Here is a 25,160-nt window from a genome sequence, read left to right as displayed (position 1 = left end):
TTAGCGCAGGTCATTTTTTCCTCCCTCCTTCCAGTTGCGGACAGGAACATTGAGAGGCACAGATAGATCCAGTCCATTAATACATGGCTCCATGGCTGGTGTCAACATCACAAATTTGGGTTTTTCAACAATAGGATGGCCTACACAGCACCAGGCTTGCTGGCATCTGGCAGGGTTCAACTTTCTCAAAGGGGGAAGAGGGTCTTTGCTCAGGAGCATCCGGGGCTCATTGACAAGGCTTTGAACTAGATTTGAAGGAGGAAGGAGTTGATATCAGGTTTGCCCATCACAAGGGGTGGGATGGCATGCCATGGGTAGAGGGATGGGGTACTAGCAGGGGATGGGATGCTAGCGGGGGCCCTCAGCTCTTTGATCTGAGGTGTGCTGGAGACACTGCAACACAGTCAAAGTCTTATGTGATGAGTGGGGTATTCTTGACGTAACAGGACCCAACAGGGAAATATCAGAGAAATTCCTCAAGGGAACTAAGGGGTGTTCCTCCAAGAAGGTGATACGGATGACAGCCCAGCTGAAGTGCCTCTGTATCAATGCATGCAGCGTAGGCAACAAACAGGAGGAGCTGGAAGCTACCATGCTGCTAGAAATCTTCATCCTAGTTGTCATCATGACACCAAGCTGAGCGTTGCAGTTGACATGCCTGAGCGACGGGATGCCATCCACAGGGACCTGGACAAGCTGGAGAAATGGGCCTGTGTGAACCTCATGAGGTTCAACAAGGACAAGAGCGAGGTCCTGCACCTGGGTTGGGGCAATCCCCGGTATCAATACAGGCTGGGGTTTGAAGGGATTGAGTGGAGCCCTGCGGAGAAGGACGTGGGGCTACTGGTAGATGAAAAGCTGGACATGAGCCAGCAATGTGCTCTCGCAGCCCAGAAAGCGAACCATATCCTGGGCTGCATCAAAAGAAGCGTGGCCAGCAGGGCAAGGGAGGTGATTCTGCCCCTCTACTCTGCTCTCGTGAGACCCCACCTGGAGCACTGCGTCCAGCTCTGGAGGCCTCAGCACAGGAAGGACATGGACCTGTTGGAGCAGGTCCAGAGGAGGGCCACAAAAATGATCAGAGGGATGGAACACCTCTGCTATGAGGAAAGGCTGAGAGAGCTGGAGATGTTCAGCCTGGAGAAGAGAAGGCTGCAGGGAGACCTTATTGCAGCCTTTCAATACTTAAAGGGGGCCTACAAGAAAGATGGGGACAGACTTTTTAGCGGGGCCTGTTGTGATAGGACAAGGGGTAATGGTTTTAAACTAAAAGGAGGGAGATTCAGACTAGATGTAAGGAAGAAATTTTTTACGATGCGGGTAGTGAAGCACTGGAACGGGTTACCCAGAGAGGTGGTAGATGCCCCATCCTTGGAAACATTCAAGGCCAGGCTGGATGGGGCTCTGAGCAACCTGATCTGGTTGTAGATGTCCCTGCCCATTGCAAGGGGGATGGACTAGATGACTTTTAAAGGTTCCTTCCATCCCAAAGCATTCTATGATTCTATGACTCTCTACATTTACATCCAACTAAACATGGCTTCCTGAACAAGTCTCTTGAAGTCTGAAATTTTAGAGGGATATTGCTCATGCTAATCACAGTACTGGTCAATTGGGACTGGAATTAATATGTAGTGTCACTAGTGGAACTGCATAAATTCATGCCGGTTCCAGAGTTGCCACATTAAGAGCATTGCTTCCTCCTCCCTGAACACATGCAAAGCACATATAAAGATCAATTATTTTCTGATAAATGACTCTCATAAGACTTCTAGAAACTTTGGTGTTTGTGAATAAAAAACATGAGAAGTTCTGCACAAACAGGTACATGAAGAAAATAAGCAGATGACGTTAATTCTTAGAAAGCATTAAAGATGTAGTATGAGGCAAAAAGTATGAGGCAAAAGAACATGACGAGCTGTCCTATATTGCAGTGACACAAGCATCGTAATATGACACAGCTTTTGAAATGTAAAGAGAAAATGCCTCTTCTTTGCACAATAGAAAAGATCTGACAAGATTTACCTGTTTAACCTGAATATAATGAGACAGAGAGAAGCATGGACAAAGAGGTGAAGTAATGAGAGTCTTGGAACAAGCAGGTGCATGATTTGGGCTCTCTTACCTCAGTTATGTACCACATGTTCAGCTCCAACACATGTGCACCAGCTATTTATTCATATTGCACCAGATGACTCTACCACTTGTTTTCAGGAAAGTAATTTGTTCAACTCAATTACTGTAGTCAGCCACTAGATAGTTTAAATTACATATCATCTGTCTCTTATGCAAAGTTCTCACTTCATTTTTCTCTTTGATTGTTTCAGATGCCACTTTTTCTTACAGGAGATAACATAAAAGGCATCAGACAGCATTTATCAAATATCACAATTTCTAGGTCTGATGATGTGCAAATTGGTCTCCCATTCTGAGAGGAAAGGTGATCTTGGGGATAACTCTGTCCTGCAATTTGGGAACTCTATATTCATTTCTTTGACCTAATAATGGCTGATTGGATAGTTTTCATTTGAGAATCTCCAAAGTAGCTACAGTCATAACACGACTCCAGTTCTTTTAGTTGAAAACTCCGGTCAGAATACTGGGTCTCAACTGCAAGTTTAGAGACAAGTACACATTACAGAGCCATTCTCCTTGTGGAAGATCAAATTTTAATGTAGATGAGTAGGTATCACAATAAATAAAGGTGCAGTGACACAAAGAGAGGCTGGAATTTCTTTAGCTAAGTAAGATAAGTAGTTTAAAACAGGAATTTTCCTTAACAAGAAAATTGTTGTTGATATAGGTTTGTACATCTTTCTGGAAATTTAGTACATAGTATTAAGTGGTACTTACCATCAGGGCAGAAATAAATTCCTTTGCACAACCTACTCCCTCAGATGAATTGCTTTTTGTCATTATTTAGATAATTCAGCTCTGTAACACATTATCTTTATTCCTGCATGAGAGAATGGAGAAACACAATAGTGCTTGCTCTCTCCACAGAAATGCCAGAATTGCTATACTCCATAAGTTTTCTGCTCTCTGGAGGAATTAATTGGCTTGAATCCAAGGGGAAAGAAATATCATAAACTACAAAGTATTTGTTGTCCTGGGAAGAATTTTTCATGCCCTTGGATCACTGCCCATGATGAATCAAGTGGCAAAGAACAAGAGATCAATCAAGAACAAGTGCCAGCAAAAGTGAGAAGCACAGCCGACCAAGTGATATCAATGTCAGAAGATATGGCTGCTCCATGAAGCACAGATTCATCTTTCACCAAACTCTCTAAATACGGTGATGCCATTTTGAAACTGTTGACTTGCTTCAGTGAAACTATGAATATCAAGTACCTATCTGGTAAGAATTCTCTGCCTGAATGCAAGCAGAGCAAAGCCTTGCCTGTCAGCTTCCTTCAATCCTACATTTCTGGAAAACTTAGCTACCATGTGATCAAAAATATTTCATACAGAGATGTAGTCTGTGATGATTCTTCTCCCTTATGAGATCCTTAAAGGAACTTTCAGTAACGTACATTTTGTAATATATTCTACACAAATCTAAGGTACTTAGTGCAGACAAAATTAACACTCACTAAATAATAACTGATTCACAGTTTTGTCATGTGTAGAAGCTAAATTGTTTCAGTTGGAAAATGGATGAAAAGAAAATAGCAGGAGGACAATGGCTTACTGTTTGCCTCACTGAAAATACAAAAGTCATAAAAGTAACTTGCTTTAATAAAAGTGAAATGTAACTGGAAGCTTCACCTCTGGGCATGTTGAAGGCTACTGTATTGGCCAGCATTGGTATTAGAACAGGCAACTCCAAAGTTAAATTCATCAGTCTGCATGAGATAAAAGAAACAAGCTCTTTAGACTGGGAACTGAAAAAGTCTCAAATACCCAGTGGATTAATTTCTGAGGAAGACACACACAACACTGACCACCAGACTATACATTTTCAATTTAAAGGGAAGCATTATCATCACTGAAATTATAGATGGTTTTAACAGAGGCAAAATATCATCAAAACAAATTTAAGTGAAACCATCATATATATCTTATGTAAAAAAGAGGAAACTGATAAATTCTGTAATAATAGGAGCTGGTACTGAATACAACAATTTATTACGTTCAAGAGCTCTCCACATCAATTACAGCCATCCCTATCAACATTTAGATTCTGGTTATTACCACCTATCCTTTGACAACTAGTCATCCTAGTTGCCTAGTCATCCAGGCTTCGCAAACAATGGAAAACATTAAGTATCTCTAGGATAGTCCACCTCATTTCATTGACTATAGAAGAAGCCTACATATCTAGACTCAGATAATGTTTTCAGAAGCTGAAATTAGGCAAGACAAATTTTAGCACTGTTACCTAAATTTCTCCCCACAGAGTCTCCTTATTGTTTCTTTCCGGGAAATCCCAGAGCTGCCTGAATCTTGAAGACCTAATTAGGTCTTTCACATTTAAGTCTATCAGGGTTTAAAATAAACTATTTTTTGTCTTTTGGAGTTTCAATCTGGGGAGGAATTCTTAGAGAAGATGAATAATACTGGGCCAAGAAAAAGCTGGCTGTGCCTCCCCACCTGCTTAGTAATTCAGTAGTTGTAGCAAGCAGGCATTCACATTCCCTCTTCTATTTGAGGAGATATATACTAATTTCACTGATTGCTTAGTTTACCAAAATGTATTATAGACTCTCTTTCCTTGAATCATTATGTCTAGCTATGACATCTTTACAGAAGTTATCTTAGTGTTTATCACATTTATCCTAATTTGCTTATTGAGATGACGTGGACGCTGAAGAAATTGCTGGATAAAGTTCAAAGAACTTGTCAGCTGGTATCAGTCACGGAACTATGCTGCACATGATGACCCCTTGTGGCTTAAGTATCTGCTAAGATGTATCATTTAATAGATTTGAAAAAGTATTCTGCATTTGAAGATTAGAAAGCTCATTACATACAAAGGAGGGCAAATACCTCTGGTCTCATTTTACAGACGGGAAACAGAAGCAGAGAGATGGGGTGTACATTAGACAACAAAACACAGTATAAAATGTGAAAATTAGATAAAAGGCTGAGATTCTGTGTTCCAGTTTTTTATAATGTGTTTGATAATCAGTAGCAATATGGCACCATGTTGCAGTGTCAGGGTATTAAGAAGCTTAGACCAGAAAGATATTTACATTTACTCATGTATTATGCTTGCAATATCTTTCTGACTTCCACCAGCATATGCATCAGCTGCCACAATAACAATACCAGTGATTTGATTATTACACATCATGCAGCTTAAATTTATTTTTATTTATAAGTAAATTGTGAGATCATTAATCATATAGATTTATGTATTTAAAAACTGAAAATTGAAATCCAGCCACAGATTTATGTCTGTCTGGGGACTGCTAGTTCACTCAAACTTATTCTGTCTTGTGAATGCCCAAAAACTAACAAATGGATATGCAGTTTTAAAAAATACGTATCAACCAAGATGGCAACAGGGGAAACAACACAGAAATACACAGCCTCAAGCTATAGTCATAAGTACTACATTAGATCAGATTAAATAGTGAGGAAAATAATTTTATTTTTTATTTTTATATTTTTTATTGCATTTATGTCTATCAAATTAACTTAACTGAAAGGAATGGGGACAAAACCTCATCTGCCTTTAATAAGTGGCACTTCAGTCAGTCTTGTCCACTGCATACTTCAATACTGACTACTGGGATGAGTAAGAATGTGATAACAATCTTTGGGAATCACCATCCAGAACCGGCCATTCCCTGCCACAGAGCATATACAAAGATTTGCCAAGAATCCTGACAGGGCCAAGAAACCATGCTTTGAAAAACACCACCTAGGCATTAAGAGCTGCAGCCAATATCACAGAGATGATGAAAGCTGCAGTGTGAAGGCAGCACTGCTGTCCTGCTCTAGTGTCTGCCTTGCATGTCACCAAAATTTCCTGGAAGACTGCTGCTGACCCATTCCGCTGTCGCAGCTCTGCTGCAGTGTGTCTGATTTCTGCATGTGGTTGATACTGACTCAGAGTTACTGAGCTATATAGAACAGCTGAATTGAATAGTCTTAGACTTCAAAAGCAGTTTGGCTTCCCAGACTGACTTCCAAATACTGCACTGTAGGGAGAAAAAACAAAAGACCTGGTGTGATGACTGCAATACTGGCCTGCTGACCTGCAGTATGGGCTTCAACAGATTCCTTCCAGGAAAGACAGTATAAAGTTGTTTAATTCTCCTTGGAACTATAGGTACTTTACCAGTGGCACCAAATGCTAGGGATACTGACCCACTTTTTGCCAATGATGATTTAATGATGCTATAAATATGGCATTCTTCATTTGAACTGAAAAAAAGGTAGCATGCCATAAACAACTTCTTGTGTGAAAAAGCTACAAGAATTCTATAAGTACCTTAGCACCTGACTGTAGGACTCAGCTGGATTCAATGCTGGTGCTCCCCAGGAACATGTGAGGCAGCCAGACTGAAAATGTTTCTAAACCACAGTGTGTGCGCTGCAGAGATGGCCTACAAATAAACCATACATGCGCAAGGTGTACAGCAGAAATACCTCCATGCCACAGAGATGTCCATCTGTAGTCAGATTTTAACTAAGATGTTTCTAAAAAAAGTGATGAAACAAAGAAACAGCAGATAGTTTTTCAACAGCCAAATTATAAATAAGGAGAAAAGAGAAGAAAAATAATGATGGCCTCCATTGTCTTTGTGGCTTCCAATAGCAACTCAACAAAACACAAGAGCATGGAGGTGCCAACATATGGTTAATATGATATAAATATGTCACAGACAAATTACAAAGAACAATTCAATCTCCTTCACTCCTTTTCAAACTATAAATTGCCGTACCGGCTCTGGACAGGATGGAGTTAATTTTCTTCATAGCAGCCTGCACGGTGCTATGTTTTGGATCTATGACTAGATCAGTGTTGATAATATACCAATGTTTTGGCTATTGCTGAACAGTCCGTGCACAGTATCAAGGCTTTTTCTTTTTTGCACTCTGCCTGCAGCGAGTAGGCTACGTGTAGGCAAGAAACTGGGAGGAGACACAGCTGAGACAGCTCATCCGAACTGGCCAAAGAGTTGGCCATATCATATGGCATCATGCTCTGAAGTAAAAGCTCAAGGAAAGTAGGAGGAAGCAGGGACATTCATGGTTATGGCACTTGTCTTTCCAAGTAACCATTATGTCTGCTGAGGCCCTGCTTTCCAGGAAATGGCTAACAATCTGCCTGCCAATGCAAAACTGTGAATAAATTCCTTATTTTTCTTTGTGCGTGAAGGTTTTGCTTCAGCCGGTAAACTGTTATATCAAGCCTCAAGTGTTCTCACCTCCCACTTTCTCACTTTCCTGGGGGAAGGGAGAGTGAGCAAGCAGCTGGATGGGTGCTTGGCTGTTGGCTGGGGTCAATCCACCACAATTGCTTGCCCGAAGACTTATGACCTAAACTTTAGAAACTTTTTTGTAACCCAGGAACATTTATCCTGTTAGCTATTTTCTTGCATAATGTATCATAGTCCAAACATGCTTGAGGTTCTTTGTCCTTCAAATTTGGTTATAAATTCTGTTATAATACCTGCTGGATACAAGGCTATTTGATACTTCTCTCCAGACCTACAGAAATTACTGGAGTAATTCCTATGTATTCCCCTCTCTCTGCTCCATCCCTTTTAACCATGCACAACTTTAACCCTTTTAATACAGATATTTGAGTGGGTAGGGTAGAAAATAGGGGTCAAGGCATTCTGTGGTAATTTCAAAGACACAGTCAGGAACAAATGCAGATTTCTTTCTTCAGCTGCATATTTTTTCCCTGTTTCCATCCCCTCCCCACCTACTCCTGTGTGAATGGCTTCCCCATTAAGATGCATTCATTTGGATGGAACTCTCAGCATAAGAAAAAAGAGCTGTATTCTTTCTGTTCTACTGCTACGGTCAAGCAAAGAGTCTACGTTAAGCTGCCAGTTTTCTTTGTGATATGTGAGGCAGCATGAAACACAAATTGCATTTCCACTCTCCCTTCATCTCCTCTTTTAAAGGCCACAATACTGACAGTAATCACTGAGCTGAACAGATATGACACCGAAGATACTGACAGAACAAATAAGGCCCATCTTATCTTGGTATTCCAGTGCTAAAGTAAAAAATATGTATTTGGTTATCAGTTTAGCTAGAGATTATACTGAAGATAGGTAAGTTTTTAACACTGTGCCATTGTGGGAAACTCATCATATGTTAAACATCCTGAAATTAATATAAATATAGAAATAAATTAGAAATATAAAAATTTAAAATGAGAACAGAAAAAAACATTTCACAATAGACTATCAGTCTAAGACCTTCAACACTGACATATTCCTGGTAAAATATTTTATTAGCAGGAAATACACTTGAAGTAAATTTATGAGAAAGATAAAAAGAATTTTGAAAGATTGCATGGGCTCCACACACTGTACTAACATAAACAGGTGGTATTTTACATTTCCCACATCCCTCATAAATTCTACCGTATACTTGAAGGGAGAGCCTACAAGAAAAAAGAGAGAAAAGTGGGAGGAAAGGATTAGAACTCAGAAGCAAGTAATTCTATCACCAACCTCGTAATGAGTTTTTAGCAGCCCGATATGCACTAAACCTGAAAAGAATTATTTATAATATTTGTCTATTGAATTGAACTTGAACTGTGAGCCAGGGAAACTTTTGATTCCCTCAGGAACTTTCATCACAATGTAAGCTGGTATTCTGTCTACTTAGGTCATTTCCTGAGCAACCATGTCTACTACAGCCTATCTAATCTGTTCCCAATCCACATCCTGCTATTTGTTGTGACTAAATTAACATCAGTGGTGCCAAAGATATTCCCATGAGTTCCAACCCTGTAAAGTATCACTGCCTACAATTTATATCAACTTCATTTGAGATACTCAGAGTCAGGAAGGGAATAGTTAAAAATTTCTTGGAACAAAAATTTTGCCTTCTGCATTTTTCCTGTTTAAAGACAAGGAGAAATACACTTCGTTCACAACCTTATTAATGTCTTTGAATTACACCACCCTAAAGCACCCCAACATAGAAAAGTGGCTTAACTAGTACTTGAAACTGAATATACTAATACTCATCCAGCAGGTACAGCAATGCTTTAGAAACATCCGATGCAGCTACACAAACTGGTTTGATCCATAGGTTTTATTTTTTACGTAAATGACATTGAGGAATAAAGGCTTTCAATCACCAAATAATTCTGTTCTTCAAGTATACTGTCACTGTTAATCAGTAGAAGTGGTTATCTCACCGGGTTTTGCCCAGCTTTCTATAATTCTTTGAATAATATTTTGGCACTAACTACTATTCTCCTTAAAGAGTGAAAATGTGTGTTACTTTACACTTAGACAAATATTACATGAGTATGTTTCAATGATATGTGTATTTAAATCTTTTTATAGTCACTGGAATTTTGTTTTGATTTTTCCTCTGCCATTTGTCCACATTTGTTTATAGGGAGGTAGCTGTTTGTTTATAGGCAAGTGTGATGAGCAGTAAAAGCTAGGGAATGAGAATAAAGATAACAGCTGGGTCACAAAGACTAAGAGAAAACATACAGAAATACATATTTTTTTTGCTTTGCATATTTATATTTTTCCCAGATTGGGGAAAAACAGAACTTAATTTTATTTCCTGGTACTGAGTAAAATACATCTCTAGTACCACTGTGATTCACTATTTTATTTGAGATCTTGGTGTGTGGATAGATCAAATTCTTCAAATAACAGAGAAGAGTCTGACAAGTTCTGGGCCTCCCACTAATTTCAGTAGGTGCTAGGTATTACTAAGGCTGGTGCCCACAAACTCCTCTAAGTTCTGGATGATTGTAAGAACACTACACAGGAGAAGCATGACTTTGCGTAGCACCTCATAAATTTATATTAATGTTAGATTTACACATCCTTGTCCATGGCTGAGGCAAGCTTCTACAGTACCTGAAGAGTTGGGGAAAAAAAGACCGTGCCAATAATATTTGTGCTGCTGCCTCTCCAGCTTCCTATTCTAGAAAGCCAGTGGGTGAGAAACATGGGATAAGAAGTCATTTAGGCAGCAGAAAGATGCACTAATGTGACCTCTGTATAATTTTTGGCCACCAGTACCTGCAGAAGATGTTGGGGTATAACCATGGGCCAGTAGCATCTACTAGGATAAGCACAATGAAAAGACAAGATCTGAAACCAAAACTCTTTGAAGTATGAACTACTGCTTTTTCCTTCTATCCCTTTACTCCCTTGCCATTGCTTTTCCCCATCTTTGTCTAGTTTACTGTTTTCTCAGTCTTTTTTCTATGCCTCTGTTTTTTCTAATTTCTTCTCTATTCCTAGTTTTTCACATCTGTTACATTTCCCCTTCCAACTGCTCACTTTGTTTCTTTTGTATCTTCTGTTTTCCTTTTTTCCTAACTACTTCTCCACCCTCAAATATCACAGCCAATTGTCATTTTGAGCATGTTATCTGAAAAAAAAGTGGAAGATTATGTGATTTACTACTTGTTGCTATGACAGACATTTAATAACTTTTGAGTATATTGGTCAATTTTCATGGAGGAAAGGTTTCAAAAATAGGTCTTTTGACTTCCACTTTTATAAAAACAGATCAGTAAACAGAGGACCCACTGAGAGAGAGACTATGATGCAAATTCACAGCTATTATTAGACACTGGAAAATCCATTGAAACTGCTGTAAGTGAAAGAAAGGCATAAAAAAGCAGGTTTCTGGAGCTCAGAGGGGGCTACTTGATTGCTGTGATGGATTGCTCTTTCTTCTCCTTTATTCCCAGTAGAGAAATAAAGTGTCTCTAAAGCATATCTACAAACAAAAGGAGACCTCATGAGGCCCAGGAATACATTCTTTGGCTGTATGCAGTGGCAGATATTGTACGAAGCAGACCACTGGTATACTGTGTGTGATGAGTGAACAGATGACCCTGTCACCAGGCAACCCAAGTAAGATTATTCACTGTGTAGAAAACGTCTAACAGTTACTTTTTAGTCAAATGAAGAAAGGAACATAATTCCTATTTAAGAAAGTTCCAGACAAAATTTTAGAGAAAGGGAAACTTCGCAGCCTGCCCGGCATTCTGCATGATGTAAGAAGCTAGAGTTCTGCTGATTTGAAACAATCAAGAATTTGACAATACTTGGTTTTGGTTTTGAACATTTTAAGTAAAAATCTGAAATAATGGTACATATTTTGCAAGCTGCTAAAGAGACATTTCTGTGAAGACACTGCAGATCCTGTTCAGCAGGCAACAGTTCAGTATAACACAGCAAGCTGTCATGCAGGTAGTAGGCTAGTAAAGTTACTAAAGGAATCACAGGATCTGCCAGAGAATATGAATTTCAGCTAAGGTTCCTTTATTTTAAGCATGTGAAAATGGACAAGAATTACAGAATTACAAAACTGCATAGCACTTCAATGAGATTGCAAGGAAATCTTCAATGAGATTGCAAGAAAATATTCAATGAGATTGCAAGGAAATTTACTTACCAGATATCTGCTGGAAATACAACACAACAGAGAGGAAACAGTCTTGGAGGTTCCTGGAGTGTGTGGGAGATAACTTCCTGACGCAGCCGGTAAGCGAGCAAACCAGGGGAGGTGCCCCACTGGACCTGCTGTTTGTGAACAGAGAAGGCCTGGTGGGTTATGGTGTGATGGAGGCTGTCTTGGGCACAGTGACCATGAAATGATAAAGTTTTCAATTCTTGGAGAAGTAAGGAAGGGGGTCAGCAAAACCGCTACCCTGAACTTTAGAAGGGCAGACTTTGCATTGTTTAGGAGTCTGGTTAACAGAGCCCCTTGGGAGGCAGTCCTGAAGGGCAAGGGAGTCCAGGAAGGCTGGATGTTATTCGAGAAGAAAATCGCAAAGGCGCAGGAGCAGGCTGTCCCCATGTGCCGTAAGTCGAGCAGGTGGGGGAGAAGACCGGCCTGGCTGAATAGAGAGCTTTGGCTGGAACTTAGAAAAAAAAGGAGAGCCTACTGCCTTTGGAAGAAGGGGCAGGTGACTCAGGAGGACTACAATGATGTTGTGAGGTTATGCAGGAAGAAAATTAGAAAGGCAAAGACCCAGCTAGAACTTAAACTGGCCACCGCCATTAAAGATAACAAAAAATGTTTTTACAAATATATCAGAGACAAAAGGAGGGCCAGGGAGAATCTTCCTCCTTTGTTGGACGCGGAGGGAAACATTGCCACAAAGGACGAGGAGAGGGCTGAAGTACTTAATGACTTCTTTGCCTCAGTCTTTAATAGTCAGACTGGTCATCCTCAGGGTATTCAGGCCCCTGAGCTGGGAAATGGAGATAGGAAGCAGAATGAAGCCCCAGTTATTGAAAAGGTAACAGTCACCGACCTGCTCCTTCTCCACCTGGATGCCCACAAGTCCATGGGGCCAGACAGGATCCACCCAAGGGTCCTGAGGAAGCTGGCAGAGGTGCTCACCAAGCCACTTCCCATCACCTATCAGCAGTCCTGGCAAACCAGGAAGGTCCCAGTTGACTGGAAGTCAGCTAATGTGACATGCATCCACAAGAAAGGTCGGAAGGAGGATCCAGGGAACTACAGGCCTGTCAGCCTGACCTCGGTGCCGGGGAAGGTCATGGAGCAGATCATCTTGAGTGCCATTATGCGCACGTGCGGGACAATGAGGTGATCAGGCCTAGCCAGCATGCGTTTATGAAAGGGAGGTCCTGCTTCACTAACGTGGTCTCCTTCTATGGCAAGGTCACTCGCTTAGTGGATGAGGGGAAGGCTGTGGATGTTGTCTACTTAGACTTTAGTAAGGCCTTTGACACAGTCTCCCACAGCATTTTCCTGGAGAAGCTGGCTGCTCATGGCTTGGATAAGTGCACTCTTCGCTGGGTTAAAAACTGGCTGGATGGCCGAGCCCAGAGAATGGTGGTGAATGGAGTCAAACCCAGTTGGTGGCCAGTTACAAATGGTGTTCCTCAGGGCTCAGTATTGGGGCCAGTCCTGTTCAACATCTTTACCAATGATCTGGATGAGGGGATTGAGTTCACCCTCAGTAAGTTTGCAGATGACACCAAGTTGGGTGGAAGTGTCAATCTGCTGGAGGGTAGGAAGGCCCTGCACAGGGACCTGGACAGGCTGGATCGTTTGGCCGGGGCCAACTGCATGAGGTTCAACAAGGCTCAGTGTCAGGTCCTGCACTTCGGTCACAACAATCTCATGCAACGCTACAGGCTGGGGGAGGAGTGGCTGGAGAGCTGCCTGGCAGAAAAGGACCTGGGGGTGTTGGTTGACAGCCACCTGAACATGAGCCAGCAGTGTGCCCAGGTGGCCAAGAGGGCCAACGGCATCCTGGCTTGTATCAGGAATAGTGTGGCCAGGGGGACCAGGGAGGTGACAGTGCCCCTGTACTCGGCATTGGTGAGGCCACACCTCGAGTACTGTGTTCAGTTTTGGGCCCTTCACTCCAAGAAGGACATCGAGGTGCTGGAGCTTGTCCAGAGGAGGGCAACGAAGTTGGTGAAGGGTCTAGAGAACAAGTCTTATAAGGAGAGGCTGAGGGAGTTGGGGTTATTCAGTCTGGAGAAGAGGAGTCTGAGGGGAGACCTTATTGCTCTCTACAACTACCTGAAAGGAGGTTGTAGCGAGGTTGGGGTCGGTCTCTTCTCCCTAGTAACAAGTGATAAGACGAGAGGAAATGGCCTCAAGCTGCGCCAGGGGAAGTTCAGGTTGGATATTAGGAAAAGCTTCTTCACCGAAAGGGTAGTCAGGCCCTGGCACAGGCTGCCCAGGGAAGTGGTTGAGTCTCCATCCCTGGAGATATTTAAAAGAAGGGTAGACGTGGTGCTTGAGGCCATGGTTTAGTGGTGGACTTGGTAGTGCTAGGTTAATGGTTGGACTCGATGATCTTGAGGGTCTTTTCCAACCTTAATGATTCTGTGATTCTGTTATTCTATGAAAGAAATTAAACAACAGCTCTTCTTGTAACTGTAGTCCGTGGAAGCTAAGAACTATATACTTCAGCCTGTCAGCTGATTACAGCTTTTACTTCGAAAAAGTTTATGAAATTAATTTTTGAAACTTATAACCATTTGTGGGTCCACCTTTGGGTGCCCCGAAAAAACTAGTTTTGTTCTTGTTTTTTATCGGAATGAAAAGATAAAACACTGTTTTACAACAGGTAACTGAGTTGAAAACAAGATAGCATGTGCTGACAATGCTGCAGATGGCTCAGCTCGGCAGCAGGGATGGCTTGGAAGGGAAACAGTTCCTGTGGCTGCCTCAACAGATTGTTTACAGCAAAGATACCGACAGTGCCCAGTCATTGTCATGAAACAGTGCTTGTTCCCTTCAATCTGGTCATTTCAAATGGCAGATTTGTGTGTGGTTGAAACCAGGAAGGTCCTTGACAGTTCAATTCCTGCTGTTGAGGAACAGCTCAGAAGGTTTCCTGTCTCTTAACAGCAAGCAGTATGAGCGGGAAAAGCTCAGCAGTTACATCTCACTGAAATCTTCACTGTGTAAGTGAAGCCTTCTTTCAGTAAATCACACCATAAAAAGCAGATATATTAATAGAATCTTCAGTGAGTTCTAATCATTTCACATCATTGTTCACATAGAAGAGGTTTAGGTGAAGGTCCCAAATCAGTAAATTCCATTTCCATCAGCAGAACAAAGAATAGGTTTTTTGCAAGTGGTGAGCTAACAGATCTACTTACCTTCCATCTGCACCACTGCCCAACATATACATTGGGTGGCCGTTACTGTTAGGGTGCCATCTCATCATGTTTCCAGTTATACAGGAGCCTTACACTCTAAAGGATGCGCTTTAGCTCTGTGTGAGGCAACATAAATGACTTTTTTTGTACACAACCAGTCTACTCTTGAGACCAGCCTTAGAATCTCTCTTAAGCAGTCTGAACACAAAGAAAGATGCTGGTCATACACATTAGTAATGCCACATCAATCACAAGTCCTGATGACTTTTAATGCATTTCATAATTTTGAGGATAACAGCATTCCTTCTCCTCTATAAAAGAGTTTGAAGACTCTAAATGCTTTTTCTGTTCAAGTATAGTTGCTCATTAATGCTCAATCATTATAATGTATTCTTCTATCTTAAATTAGTGCAAACTACTTAGACTAATACAACTTTCACCAACCTGTTCCTTTCAAAGACTATTCCACAATCTGCTCCATCTTGCTTTTAAGCAAATGGTTAAGGACATATGCTGCTCTTATTGACCAAAGGAAGCGAGGCCTGAAGATCTCATACATCTCTAATTGAATATTTTAATTCTAATTTTACCGCTTAACTGATTACTCTCCATTAAGCAACTCTGGTCCCTTTCCTCCTCAAATTTTGGGAAACACTTAGTCTTTTCTTGAAATTTATTACCTTCAAATATTGTAATTTCCCTGTTTCCTGCACCAAAGTGGCACAGACAGTGACCAATCCACTTGCTAGTCTTATCCAAGTGGGTATTCATCATCTGGACGTTATGACGGGAGAAGCTGGATAGATCAACCCATTCACATTACAGCTGCGTCCAGTCCCATCTACATTAAATCACTGTATACATAAGCAAGTAGCACAATAAAGAATCATGGACTACTGGTTGACAGAGCTATTTGAATACAGTCATAGTCATTTGTCATCATAAATCATATTGTGTCAGCCCTTTTATCATCTCTTTTGGTCTTCTCTGAACTCTCTTTTATTTATCAGACAGCTTCTAGTGTTGAAGAAACCAGAACTGCAGACAGCTTTCTCAGTAGCCAATTGGTATTTCACCTGCAGAAACCATCCTATTAAATGCAGGAGCCATAACTGAATCCTCCACCCTTCCAGCCATCAAATTATGTGAACTGGCAAAATAAAGAAAACATTTTTAACTCATTTCCCCAAGGCAAATAATTCTGGCCACAAGGTCTGCCCATAGTCAAGAAAATTAATGAATAAGCAATGTGTTTAATCCTTTCAAGTGGATAACAAACATACTAAAAATAAATGAATATTGTAAATGGGTCCAGAATTGTTTGACTCATCAGCTTCAATGGTCACAACCCAGCAAAATACTTCCCAAATAGGATAATACATATGGAAATGCAGAATTTACGTCATCACTAGAGAAGTGACAGCACAGGTGACTGCGTTGGGGGAAAGAGCAAGTAACTTAAGGCGTACTATGGATATTTCTCTGTATGTGATCTCTGTGAACTATACCTGAACAAAAGAACTCACTATTCACAGTGTAACAAAAAAAGGACTGTCAAAAAGAAACCAGTAAGCAATCTTGCTTCTAGTAAGACCACTAATAGAACAGCGTGTGAATTTTTGGAATTCGTATTCAGAAAATGATGTGAAAATATTAGGGCACTTGAATTAAGGATACAAAATGCTCTGAGCAGGAAAATAAACTTCTACAAGTGACGTTTCAGATGCTCAATGTATTGAAGAGAAAAAAGTTTAAGGTGTGCACTGGTCATTGTCTATAGGTATTAACAGATAAGTTAGAGAATAGGGAGTTTTTCCAAGTTGTTAACAAAGAAGTGATAAGATAAAATGGCTACAAGTTGGAATTACACAAAATCAAGTTTGAAACACATTCAATATCTTATCTGTAAAGGTAATTGAAACATCAGAACAGTTTTGTTACTGAAGATCACAAATATATCAGAACTCCGCATTTATAAAGTCTCCAGTGCTTAATATTGTTTATGGGAAAAACTGGAAGTTGCCCATACCCAGGGATGTGGTTGTCTGGCATTGGTGGGCCTTCTCTACAGTGCTTTTTTTTCCATGGAGAAAATACAGCCTACACCACCATCAATCTGCATATAACATTTGTAATTCCTCATTAGAACTATGGCTGTAATTCAGGTTACAGCATCCCAGACGTGACAAATTTAGCTAGTGGCTTACAGTGTTCAGTTAGGATTTTTTCTCCAAGGATACATAATTGTCAAGAAATATTACTAAGTCTTTTGGGCTGTATTACTGTTAGTATTCTGCTGTCTCCTCTCTTCCTTATCCCAGCCTTGCACTGACACTTAGAATCATAGAATCATAGAATGCTTTGGGATGGAAGGGACATTTGAAGGTCATCTAGTCCATCCCCCTTGCAATGGGCAGGGACATCCACAACTAGATCAGGTTGCTCAGAGCCCCATCCAGCCTGGCCTTGAATGTTTCCAAGGATGGGGCATCTACCACCTCTCTGGGTAACCCGTTCCAGTGCTTCACTACCCGCATCGTAAAAAATTTCTTCCTTACATCTAGTCTGAATCTCCCCCCTTTTAGTTTAAAACCATTACCCCTTGTCCTATCACAACAGGCCCCGCTAAAAAGTCTGTCCCCATCTTTCTTGTAGGCCCCCTTTAAGTATTGAAAGGCTGCAATAAGGTCTCCCTGCAGCCTTCTCTTCTCCAGGCTGAACATCTCCAGCTCTCTCAGCCTTTCCTCATAGCAGAGGTGTTCCATCCCTCTGATCATTTTTGTGGCCCTCCTCTGGACCTGCTCCAGCAGGTCCATGTCCTTCCTGTGCTGAGGCCTCCAGAGCTGGACGCAGTGCTCCAGGTGGGGTCTCATGAGAGCAGAGTAGAGGGGCAGAATCACCTCCCTTGCCCTGCTGGCCACGCTTCTTTTGATGCAGCCCAGGATATGGTTGGCTTTCTGGGCTGCGAGAGCACGTTGCTGGCTCATGTCCAGCTTTTCATCTACCAGTACCCCCACGTCCTTCTCCGCAGGGCTGCTCTCACATCACTTCCACATGAGGTCACAGCTGATCACAGGTTACAGTCATTACTATGAAGAGACCAAAGGAATTTATATGTCATTTTGACTGATCGATACCCCTAAGCTTCCAGGACTATTACCAAACAAGGAAGTTTTTTGCTGGTCAACAAATAGATATCCTTTCTTCCTTCCCATTTCTTAAATTATTTTTATTCATTTGAATGATTATAATTATTTCCTTAATTCCCAGGGTCTTATATTTGGCCTTAAAAATCCAAATTACCTTTTTGCAGACCGAGGATGATGAGGGAACAAACATTTCTTTTCAGAGGGCTGCAGATGTGTGTCTTTATTAATTGGGTGTCTCAAACGCTATTTCAGTTAAAAAAAGATGGGTATTTGTGCCGTCATGGGAGAAGCAGCACAAAATTAGACACTGAAAACTATACTTATATTGACTTTTGGGGAAAAAAAGCAATTTGGTTTGCCTTAACTTTAATCCACAGCATGCCCAGACACTCAACAATCTACTTTTTTCACCTTGACATATACTGAGCAGTAACTTAATCCTCAGGCTTCTGTCTGACTATCGGTTTGGATCAGAAGACATTAGAAGGCCAGACTTTTTCCCTTGATCCATTTGCCAGGTACTTAAGGAACCATAGCTGTACCTAACTGAGAGCACACTGAGGAACAGGCTGTGGTATTATTTTCCTTGCTTTCTACTGCTCTGCCTGACAAGAACTTTGCAAGCCATATATTTGACAGTCCCACAAATTCTCCCCCACACTGTAGATCAAAGTTAAGACTTTGCCCAGATATCAAATATTTATACAAGAAGCAGAGAAATATTGCCTAAGAAATTCTGTTTCCATTCCCTCAGTATCTCACTAAGAAAACTGCATAGTCATAACTGACAATTATTAAAACTACAGCTCCAGAAACAGAAGAGACAGTCCCAGAATTTCATGGCTACCAAATGATAGAAATCTTCTTTGATCTCCCTTCTCATCTTGCTGCCAGTCATTGCTGGCTCTGATGTGCTTCATATCCTTCTTAGAGCAGAATTCAGAAGAAAACTTTTCATCGTCTTTTTCTTTAGGGGAGAGGAAGGAATTTTGTCCTGGGATGGTGAGTTGAGTTAGCTCATGGAATATGTCACAGGTGACTGAGAAAGCTGAACATTAGCAAAATCTCTCTGCTTGTGATCATGGCAAACAGACTTCTCCAGCTTTATTATAAAGCTTGAAGGAGTTGCTTTAATCCAAAGTCGGCAGAACCACAGCTCTCTTGCAGTCTAAGCTCAAGTTAGTTGACACTCCATGACTACAATGCCAATAAAGTCTCGCAGTAGGTAAGGTGAAACATAACATGGAAAATGGGAAAAAGATAGAGGAATTTTTTCATTGGCAATACCTTGTGTGTTTTCAACAAAAACACTCACAGACAGCTAGTTGCTTTCCACTTACAGAAGTCAGTCCCTGCCAAAGTTGATATATTTGAATGCAAAACTGGCTAAAAAGCTCTTTTGATGCCAGTGGAATCTCTCCCTGTGTTCTTCATCCTTTTCCAGTGTAGCTTGGATCATATGATAATTTATCTTCAAAGGATTAATAAACTGCTGGAGTGGGCCAGTTCTCCAGTACACATTCCAGGGTGCTATCCCTACTTACTGGGGACTCTTGTTATGAGGACATGCTTGAAATAAATAGGCACAGAATTTGTTTTACCTAGACAGAAGAAGAGGTAAAACTAGTCAAAAAAAAAAAAAAAAAAAAAAAAAGACAGTTAATCACATAAATAAAAGAAAATTGGGGTTTAATCTAATTCCTAGTACAGAATTTCCCACATCACAAACAACATTGCTGTTTTCACACATTTTGGAACTTATTTGGAATACAAGATCCTGAAATTAATTGGATAAATCACCTGTGTCTGTAGAAATACAACATTTGTGCAACACTGGCAAAAAAAATGAAGGAAATCAATGGAGTAAGCATGCCTCCCCTAACCAGATCAGGCTGAGAAATAAATTTCTTCACACTCTTCCACTAACAACCCTAAGAGAACTTTTTCTTAATTTCTTCCCCTCTTTTTTATTTTTTTCTTTAAGATTGAAGCCTGGAAATATATACCTAAATGTTTTCCAAATCCCTATATTAAAACTAAAAATATATTCTTTTTACAAAAGTCTTGGGGTAATTATTTGACAATCCTTTCAATTTTTTTAATGTGGCTACAAGTAAACTGGTAATCAGTCTGAGAAATAAATCTTGAAAAATAAGCATTTTCTCTAAGACTAAAAAAAAATTACTAACAGCAAATATTTATTAATTTTTGAATTTTTAAAAAATTTCTCTTCTCATCTGAAATGCAACTTTCACAGGACAAGTAACATGAAATTCACTTTGCATGTATGATACACCCATTCTATGGATAAACATGTAATTCCAGTTACCAGGAATAACCGTAGATCCTGCTCACCCTTAAATAAATCAACTTTCCTAGCATTAGGGAAAAACAAAAACAAAAACAAAAACAAAAACCCGAACTAGAATAACATTTTTATTTAGCCCAGAAGATGCAAGAAAAGTTAGATTATGGTGCAATCTGATCAGCATTTGAAGGATGCCTAGGACACAGCAATTTTTTATTAGACAGAGGTTCTGTATTTTATGCAGTTGCACAGGTACATCAATTTGTTTGTTCTTTTTGGTAGTCACAGTGCAACCTCTCAGTTAATTATTGTTAATGCAATACAGAATGTGCTGCAGTTAATTATTGTTGTTAGTGTAATTAGTTTGCTAAATATAAGCCAGTAATGCATGGTATCAGGATTTAAAGGCTCTTTTGTGTATATTTTTTGTAACACTGAAAAATAGAGCTAAACCCAGAGGTCTCAGCTGCATCAGACTGGGGACCATAAGAATATTAGGTTTGCTGTCCAGATGCAGATCTCTGAAGGCATTTGTAAGCAAAACCTGTTTCAAAACCACAAAGATTCTTAGGGTTTAAACCCTATGTCAGGCAACTTGAGGGAGGTTTCAATGGTACTGAGCTGATATGAGATTTGTCATCAAACCAGAGAAGAACAAGTGTCAAAAACTTATTTTTAATTGCAATTTAATTATCATTAGAAATGTATAATTTCAGCATGGACTATAATCAAATGAGAGTCAGTAGAAAGATGATTTTTATTTTATTTTATTTCATTTCAGTTTAATTCCTGGTTTTAGCCTAATTTTGGTCCGAACTTGCAGCAGACTGTTTAGCTGTGCTTGATGTCAAACACAACCTACACATAGTAATAAATTAGCATATTGCTCTGAAAACAAAAATAGTTCCGTTTTCAGAAGTCCTAGAAGGGATAAATCATTCTAGGGAATCTATAATCTATAATTACAATACAGAATATCCTTCCCAGGAAAACTTACATATAGAATCATAGAATTATTTAGGTTGGAAAAGACCCGTAAGATCATTGAGTCCAACCATAAACCTAACACTGCCAAGTTACAGCTTTGTACATTTAATTAAAAGCCACTATTACCGCTTTGTTCTGAACTCTGGGGATTGGAGTGGGTTTTTTCCCTCCTATAAACTACTGGCAGAGATTTTTTTTTTTTTTCCCCTCTGGCACTGATTTTGAAATGTGAGGACCCTTAAGTGACAATTCTTAACCTATTTGCAGTTTACATATCATTACTTTGAATGTGGTGGGTATCAGATTTGGATGTGCTGAGTTTATCTTCTACTACCAATTCTTGTAAAGTGTCTGCTACACTGAATAACCCAAATAACAGGAGGCTGGCTGTCCTCCTGGATTTTCTGCCATCTTGAAACACAGAACTGAAGAGACAAGCCTGACAACCCAAAGCAAGTATTCTATAAACACCAACGTCAAAAGAACATCCATTGTTGGTGTTCTCTTCCTCATTCTTCCCTGTCCACACATACAATCACCACCCTCAGCCCTTGTAATGAGAATACAATTTTCAGTGCAAAGACCTCCATATATACAGTTTGAAATGGCACAGTATGAAATGGCACAGTAAGAGAGCAGAAGATGGTGAGAAACAGAAGATCAAAATGTCCACAGGATCCCTAAAAGTGAACTATGTCCAGGGCAGAAAGAAATCTTCTAACATTTCTGAGGCTGAGTTCTTAAGGAAAATTATTTCCAAACCTGAATTATTTAATACTGAACAAAATGAAAAACTGGAAGGCTTTCACGCAAAAGAGGTTTCCCACTCAGTAACTTAACCCCAGATGTTACTGCTTTTATCATGACTTAAAAAGAAAAGGAAGAGGAAGAAGTAGGGGAAAGAAGCCAGGATATTATCAATACATCATCCCATATACGACTTATCTGTCAAATTCTAAATTGGAAATTGAACTTTTTTTTAATCTCTCATCCCTATTCTACCCTGACCCTTTTTTATGGTTAAATTCATAATTTCCTGGACAGAGTGAATCTAGGTCATTATGAGAAAGCAGAGGTAATTTTGGAGAATGAAAGTAGTTATTCAGGCCTTTTTCTGCTTTTAATCCATTGTAAATTAATCCTCCCTATACAACAGTCAGAATGAATTCATGATTTATGGAAGGACATCCGTTTTTCCTTATCTCTATCAGAATTCTATCCGTTGGAATATCTCAGGGTTCTACTGAAATATTTCATGCCCATTCCACATTAGAAGTTCATAGCCAGTAAATGATGAACTGCCCATCTCCTTTCTTCTGGACTCTTAATTCTCAGTTGTTGTTTTTTTCCCCCAGAAGTTTCACTTTTGTGAAAACAACAGAAGGTTTTCATTAATCTCATTGAACATCATAACTATCCACTTAATTTTATTTTTATTTCTCTAGATCACACAGACACCCAATTCTTCTTGAATAATTATGTGGTCCTCAGCTTTGGACAGATATCATTACCCTGTGTAACGCATAGATTTGAAGGCTTTATTCTCATGAAATTAACAGCTAATTTTTTTCTGAACAAGGAGATTTGAATAAACTTCATTTGTGCTTTAAAACTCTTATCTAATAGTAAATGGGAACTCTAAAATTTCCTCAGTGTGTATATAAAATGTGGCTGTTGTGATTCAGTTATACTATGAATATAATATAGTTTGCAATATCTTTTCTTTTGGTGAACAAATCTTCAAAATGACATCGTTCTTACAATAATATGTTTGGGAAAAATTGCTGCTATCTTTTGGATTCACTTAGGAAAAAAAAATGAAAACAAAAAAAGAAAAAAATGAAAAAATGAAAAAAAAAAATGAAAAAAAAGAAAAAAAAAGAAGTGACATTTTGCCGAAAGTTCCAGCTGATACATCCTAGATATCTGCTTTACCTTGGAAAAGATAAGTTCAAATTACAGAAAGTTACTTTGAGATAACCAGTATTTTCTTCTTTCTCATTTTATGTAGTGATCATAGCATAACATCTGTGCAAGAATTATTTGCTTGGTTAAGCAATACTGATGGGAAATAGCTTTTGCTGAAAGATCTGCCACTGAAGTTGAAGCCAAACATAACAAGAAAACAGAAATTATGGATACAGACAGGAAATTGTATCCACTCCCAATATTTAATTTTTTGCATCTAACCTTGTCTTATTGTTTAAATAGGAAATAAAACTTATTCAAGGTACACAGTTATTACAGTTTAGTGGCACAGCTTATTTACCCTGAAATTTGTTTGGAATCTGCTTGGATATGTTATATTATCCTTTTTTGTCGTTTGTTTTTTTTTTTCTTCTTCTCTTTTTATTTTGAATTTCCAGAAGATGTAATCAAATGCTTGTTGTGTGGCAAGCTCAATACACTGGCTTCTGATACAAACATTGCACATTCAGCAAAGTCTTTTTAAGAACAGAGAATGCTGGTGTCAGTGAGAATAAATCAAAGGTGATAATATCTGTGAAAAAGAAAACATTGTCCGGAGAAAATAATGACTCCTCTGAAGAGATACCATTGTCAGACACAAGCATATCTTGCCACCACTGGACAGTGATACTAAAATATGCTGCAAATCTATGTTATCACCTGGAGTGGGACTCAGACATGCACTCTGTAACTGTCCGGACAGGAGAGGAGACTAACACCAGCTAAGCTATAATGGCACTCAGCAAAAAAGTCAAAGGGAAGACAACAGAGTCACTGTAGGCATCCGCCACACTTTGTACTGTACAGTCAACTGTACAGTTAGTTTCATTTCTGCCTGGGCACAAGGACCCGTCAGGCCAACAAGTTACATTCATACTATCCAGCAAACCATCACCCCTCACCAAGTGTTAGAGTGACATGACCACTTGCTGTTACACTAACAGCAGCAAGCTAACCCCTCTCTCCTCATATACAATGGAGCCACAGTTAGTTTTACAAAAATATCATATTAAAAAGGCTTATAGCATATCAGTCTGTGACAAATTAAGCTGAGTCATTGCCCCAGTCACAAATTATAGTCTTTTATCCAAGCCATGTGCAAGAGAAAGAGGAATGAAACCCTCATTAAACAACCATCTTGTTCTGTAAACTTTACACTCCCAATTCACCCCTTCTCCCCAAAAATGCTGTTGCTTAAACTTACCGCTTTTGCCAACTCCCCCTGCTCCTAGCATCACCACCTTGTACTCTCTGGAGCATACTGAAGAATTGCTGGAGGAGCTGATCATTTCATTTTCTAGCTCCATCTTGCACGAGGCAGAAGAAGCAAGCAAAAGGGAAGAAAAAGCAACTGGCAGGTGCTTTCTCTGATCTTAAACAACTATAAAAGCTGTGCTAGGGAAAAAAAAAAAAGCAGAAAGGAAAGATATAATACAAGAGGTATGATTTATCAGCCTCACACTCGCTGCTGTGCCTGTGTTAGCTGGAGAAGGTCTCATAGCAACCACTTTAACAGCTTCCAATAAAAATCTCTCTCTGCCCCCTCCCAGCTCTGTGTCATTCTCTGTGTTTCCCTTCCTGGACAGAAGCAGTTTTGTGAGGCTCAAGAGCCCTGGTACCTCTGGGTGTTGCTGTGTCATTGGAATCAAATCAAGCAGAGCCTCCAGAAAAAGAAAATGGATCAAATTTCTTAATTATGGTGCTTGTTATTCCATGTAGCACTTGCTAGAATCTTAAACAATAATAAAACAGAACAGACTACCTCCTTGCCACCTTGGAGTTAATTATTCATCCTATGTTCATCAAGTTTGTTGGGTTTACTTTTAACACTATTAGAAGTGAAATAAGCAACAACTTTTAAGAGTCTTCGGTTTTTATGAAGCTTACTGCAAAGCAGAGAATTTTTCTAAAGTTAGGTTTGCTCCCAGGTCAATTCTCTTTTAGTTCATTTTGCATCAATTATTT

The 25,160-nt window shown here is 39.7% G+C and overlaps 1 protein-coding gene across 1 annotated transcript in view; it reads right to left on the bottom strand.

The window, feature by feature from the left end:
• RIT2 (Ras like without CAAX 2) overlaps positions 1–24,502 on the bottom strand; it is a gene marked incomplete at both ends in the record, with an annotated part of 187,340 nt that extends 162,838 nt beyond the window's left edge. The window contains one exon of the mRNA XM_082336083.1: positions 24,400–24,502. Within this exon, the coding sequence (XP_082192209.1) occupies positions 24,400–24,502 (103 nt within the window). The remainder of the gene's footprint in view (positions 1–24,399) is intronic.
• Positions 24,503–25,160: the final 658 nt, after the last annotated feature.

The sequence above is a fragment of the Platalea leucorodia genome (genome assembly GCF_965183815.1).
Source record: "Platalea leucorodia genome assembly, chromosome: Z".
Lineage (NCBI taxonomy): Eukaryota > Metazoa > Chordata > Aves > Pelecaniformes > Threskiornithidae > Platalea > Platalea leucorodia.
This window is presented reverse-complemented; position numbering and strand designations above follow the sequence as displayed.